The sequence below is a fragment of the Nansenia antarctica genome (genome assembly GCF_963989245.1).
Source record: "Nansenia antarctica genome assembly, contig: SUPER_7_unloc_2, whole genome shotgun sequence".
NCBI classification, from domain to species: Eukaryota; Metazoa; Chordata; class Actinopteri; order Argentiniformes; family Microstomatidae; genus Nansenia; species Nansenia antarctica.
The window spans coordinates 40,293-45,407 of NW_027663472.1; the positions used below are offsets into that span (position 1 = coordinate 40,293).

A 5,115-nucleotide genomic window follows, 5' to 3' on the forward strand; every position below is an offset into this window, starting at 1 on the left:
TCCTATCTTAAGAAAACTAATGTAACACTCCCATCTGGAAAAAAAAAAGTTTATTTTTTTTTTTTTTTTTTTGAATAAAAAATTTGAGGCCCTTTTTGTTTGGTGGCCCCAAGCAATTGCCTTGGTTGCCTCTATGGCCTCTGACTCTATCTACTGACACATTTGTATCTATTACTCTATCTACTGATACATTTGTATCTATTACTCTATCTGATACATTTGTATCTATTACTCTATCTACTGATACATTTGTATCTATTACTCTATCTACTGATACATTTGTATCTATTACTCTATCTACTGATACATGTGTATCTATTACTCTATCTACTGACACATTTGTATCTATTACTCTATCTGATACATTTGTATATATTACTCTATCTACTGATACATTTGTATCTATTACTCTATCTACTGATACATTTGTATCTATTACTCTATATGATACATTTGTATCTATTACTCTATCTACTGATACATTTGTATCTATTACTCTATCTACTGATACATTTGTATCTATTACTCTATCTACTGATACATTTGTATCTATTACTCTATCTACTGATACATTTGTATCTATTACTCTATCTATCTGATACATTTGTATCTATTACTCTATCTACTGATACATTTGTATATATTACTCTATCTACTGATACATTTGTATCTATTACTCTGTCTATATGATACATTTGTATATATTACTCTATCTACTGATACATTTGTATCTATTACTCTATCTACTGATACATTTGTATCTATTACTCTATCTACTGATACATTTGTATCGACGCACATTGTGTCGGAAGATCGACGCTGTGTCGTGACTACTGCGTCGAGCGTAACATCACATGAACACTGTTCTTGGCCTCTGTCCAACACCACTCCCTCTACACTACAGCTCCAGGGCAACAGAACCAGGAAGTGTCCCCGCCCTCAAAGCACTAAACACTTCTAGAGAAACGAAACTTATCACTGATACTCTGTCCTGACGCTGTTCTGTCTGGCAGTGTTTGAAGCAAAAATGGCAGAGGGCATGGACTCCTTCTGTTGTCCGATCTGTCTGGATCTACTGAAGAATCCGGTAACTATTCCCTGTGGACACAGCTACTGTATGGGCTGTATTAAGGGCTGCTGGGATCAGGATGATCAGAAGGGGGTCTACAGCTGCCCCATGTGCAAGGAAAGCTTTACTCCAAGGCCTGTTCTGAGGAAAAACACCATGTTGGCTGAATTAGTGGAGAAACTGAAGAAGACAGGACTCCAAGCTGCTCCTCCTGCTCCTCCTGCTCACTGTGATGCTGGACCTGGAGATGTGGCATGTGATGTCTGCACTGGGAGAAAGCAGAAATCCCTCAAGTCCTGTCTGGTTTGTCTTGCCTCATACTGTGAGACTCACCTCCAGCCTCACTATGAATCTCCTGCCTTTAAGAAGCACAAGCTGGTCGAAGCCTCCACACAGCTGCAGGAGAAGATCTGCTCCCATCATGACAAACTGCTGGAGGTGTTCTGTCGTACTGATCAGCAGTGTATCTGTTTGCTGTGTGTCATGGATGAACACAAAGGCCATGATACAGTCTCAGCTGCAGCAGAAAGGACTGAGAAACAGGTAAGAACCAGAGCTACTCGTTTGATAAAGGTAGAAGAACTGACTGTGTCTTCCCACCTGCAGCTTTCTATGAATTAATGATTGACAGAAAGGAGAGAAACTTCATGTAAGAAATGAAAGAGAGGAGGGATTGTGATTTTAGAAGCTCCTAATGGCTGTAGAAAAGTTATATTCATATACAGTTGTGAACACACACTCTAAGATAGAAAATCCACCACTATTTACATGTTTTTAAAACAAATTCATCCTTTATTGGGCTGGCGTGGAGCTGAATGTCCATGTCCATGACACTAAAGTGAGTTAATGATTGAAATAATCATTTGACCAGGATTTTATGATCAGATCATTTTACTGTAATCTCTATGTTCTGAAGAAGAACAAAGAATGAAGTAAAACATTGCCTTAATGTACAGTACATGTATTCCATATGAGTTACAAATTCCATGATATATTTAAATGAGTATTAATCACAAAAGTAAAAATATTGTTAGGTTTTTTAATCTGCAATTCTTAGGCATATTATTGGTGATGTGCACCAATGCTGAATGTCAGTATATATATTGTATATATACTGTATATATAATATAATCTGGCATTTATATCACTATTTGTCCACAGAGGCAGCTGGGGATGAGTCAGCAGAAGGTCCAGCAGAGAGTCCAGGAGAGAGAGAAGGAACTGAAGGAGATCCAACAGGCTGTGGAGTCTCTCACAGTGAGTATTGACCAGAGGAGACGCACCATTACTGCTCTCCTCCAGTCAGCCATTCTCCACTTTTTTTAAATGTATTTTGAATTTAACTTGTATTTATGCAATCCCACTGTGTGTGTGTGTGTGTGTGTGTGTGTGTGTGTGTGTGTGTGTGTGTGTGGTCTGTGTGGTGTGTGTGGTGTGTGTGTGTGTGTGTGTGTGTGTGTGTGTGTGTGTGTGTTCTAACAGCGCTCTGCACAGGCAGCAGTGGAGGACAGTGAGAGGATCTTTACTGAGCTGATCCGCTCCATTGAGAGAAGGCTCTCTGAGGTTAAGCAGCTGATCAGAGCCCAGCAGGAGGCAGCAGTGAGTCAGGCTGAAGGACTCCTGGAGCGACTGGAGCAGGAGATCACTGAGCTGAGGAGGAGAGACGCTGAGCTGGGGCAGCTTTCACACACAGAGGACCACATCCATTTCCTCCAGGTAACTACACTGACCTTCCATCTGGAATACTGAAACGACCTTACTGTTCAATTATTCAGTTATTCTCCCCCCTCTCTCTCTCTCTCTCTCTCTCTCTCTCTCTCTCTCTCTCTCTCTCTCTCTCTCTCTCTCTCTCTCTCCTTCTCTCTCTCTCTCTCTCTCTCTCTCTCTTTCTCTCTCTCTCCAGAGTTATGTCTCTCTCTCAGGTCCCAGTGTATCTTCAGACTTACCCAGCATCACCGTCCATCCTCTTCAGTACTTTGGAGATGTGACTGAGGCTGTGTCTAAGCTGAGAGAGAAACTAGAGGACATCCTTAAGGGGGAGTGGCCTAAGATCTCAACTATAGGTGGGCTAAAACTCTGTCTAGTCCCTTTATATAGGCAACTTTAGAACACAGTCCTAATCATCTCTGATACCATTCCTCATTCCGTCCCATGCATTACAATGAGCCTGTCACCGATTTCTACCTCCTCCATTCTCCCCTGCATGTACTGTATGTGTAATATGATATGATGTGAATGTTCTCTTTCTCTCTCTCTGTTAATGTGTTTGTGTGTCTGTAGTTGATGCTGTGGATGTATTCCTGCCACCAGAGCCCAAGACCAGAGCCCAGTTCTTACGATGTGAGTCTATTTCTCCAGTAGATAAGTCTCCACTGATACTCTCTACAAACCATGAGATAGAACAAGAGTGCTCTCGGAGAGGGAGAGACTCATCAAAGACAGGTTAGATATCTGACTTCCCTTATTTCTCTGATTTGGTTTCTACTCTTCTCTCTTCCAGATTCCTGTCAGCTCACACTGGACCCAAACACAGCATACATACGACTGTCTCTGTCTGAGGGGAACAGAAAGGTGACATGTATGAGACATGCCCAGTCATATTCTGGTCATACAGAGAGATTCACTAACCAGTTGCAGGTGCTGTGTAGAGAGGGTCTGTCTGGACGCTCTTACTGGGAGGTTGAGAGGAGTGGTACAAATGGTGATGCAGCAGTCTCATATAAAGACATCAGCAGGTCAGGTGGTGACAGTGAATTTGGATGCAATAACAAGTCCTGGAGGTTATTCTACCATAGTAGTGGTTATAGTTTCCATCACAATAGTGTTGAGACTAAGGTATCAGGCCCTCAGTCTTCCAGAGTAGGAGTGTACCTGGATTATAGGGCAGGTACTCTGTCCTTCTACAGCGTCTCCTCTGACACAATGACCCTCCTCCACAGAGTCCAGACCACATTCACTGAGCCCCTCTATCCTGGGATTGGGCCTAATTTTTATGCTTATGGCCACAGTGTTGAGTTGTGTCACCTGGAGTAGAGGTCTCTGTTAGAGTGGTGCTTTATCATAACCTATTATTCTGTAGAAACATCTTTCTCTGTGATTTAGTCTTCAGAGTTGTATCATTATATCATCATCACATATTCAATATAACATGCTCTGTTCCAGAAATAATGTATTTTTAGACTGGTGCCTTGGTCCATATATTAGTGTCGATTCAAACTATTCTGTTGGACATCTGTCATGGCAGAAGCCTTTTCTGATACTTAAATGTTGTTTATAGTTTATGCTCTAGAAAGTGTATGTTGATTAATGCTTCCCATGTGAAATCTCCATGCTATGATAGTGTTCCCATGGTCAATGTCTCCCTGTCAGTCCACATGTAAATGTTCCTTATGTACTGATCACAGATTATGAATGTGTTTCTGTACTGATCACAGGTTATGAATGTGTTTCTGTACTGGTATGAACCAGTCTGGGTGTTTGCTCCATGTGATAGGATCACCAAGGTGTCAGCTCAGAGGGACACAACTATGTAGATCCAAGACGTCTCTCTGACTATTCTGGAGCTAAAGAACACTGGATATCTGTTATAGAAAATGAACCTGTGTTGTACAACATAAAATCATTAACATGGAATAAATCACAAATCTTCAAATTGAGGAACGTTTCTTTTGTCTTTGTATATCCACATGATTGCTCCTCTGTGCATCTCTGCTTATTAAGGTGATATGAATGAGAGGGAGGTAAGAGACTAGGTTATGTTATGTTACTATGTTATTGACATAATCCCGGTAGAGAAACATCTTTGTGATAACCCAGGAGACATGAATCAGGAAGTGGAGGAAGCGGTGTTGCAGCATATTAGTTGGTCAACTGTATAAAGTAACTGCATGGTGGTACACTACTAGGTAGTACCCTAGTGGTACTGTATGTATACTGTATGTAGGACTCAGGCTAGCGGTTCAGGCAAGCCTGGCCGGGCACTAGGGGGAGCTGTTGATAATGGTTTCCACAGGGCTAGCTTGAGGCCTGCTGCTCACTTCATCGCT

General features: G+C 41.6%; 1 protein-coding gene across 1 annotated transcript; it reads left to right on the plus strand.

Moving 5' to 3' along the window:
* Positions 1 to 1,027: 1,027 nt before the first annotated feature.
* LOC308163193 (E3 ubiquitin/ISG15 ligase TRIM25-like) lies at positions 1,028 to 4,102 on the plus strand (the record flags this gene model as incomplete). Its single annotated transcript, XM_080550711.1, has 6 exons — positions 1,028 to 1,612; positions 2,231 to 2,326; positions 2,552 to 2,785; positions 2,973 to 3,132; positions 3,350 to 3,409; positions 3,570 to 4,102. The coding sequence occupies 6 exons, from the start codon at positions 1,028 to 1,030 to the stop codon at positions 4,100 to 4,102; spliced, it is 1,668 nt and encodes a 555-aa protein (XP_080406837.1).
* Positions 4,103 to 5,115: the final 1,013 nt, after the last annotated feature.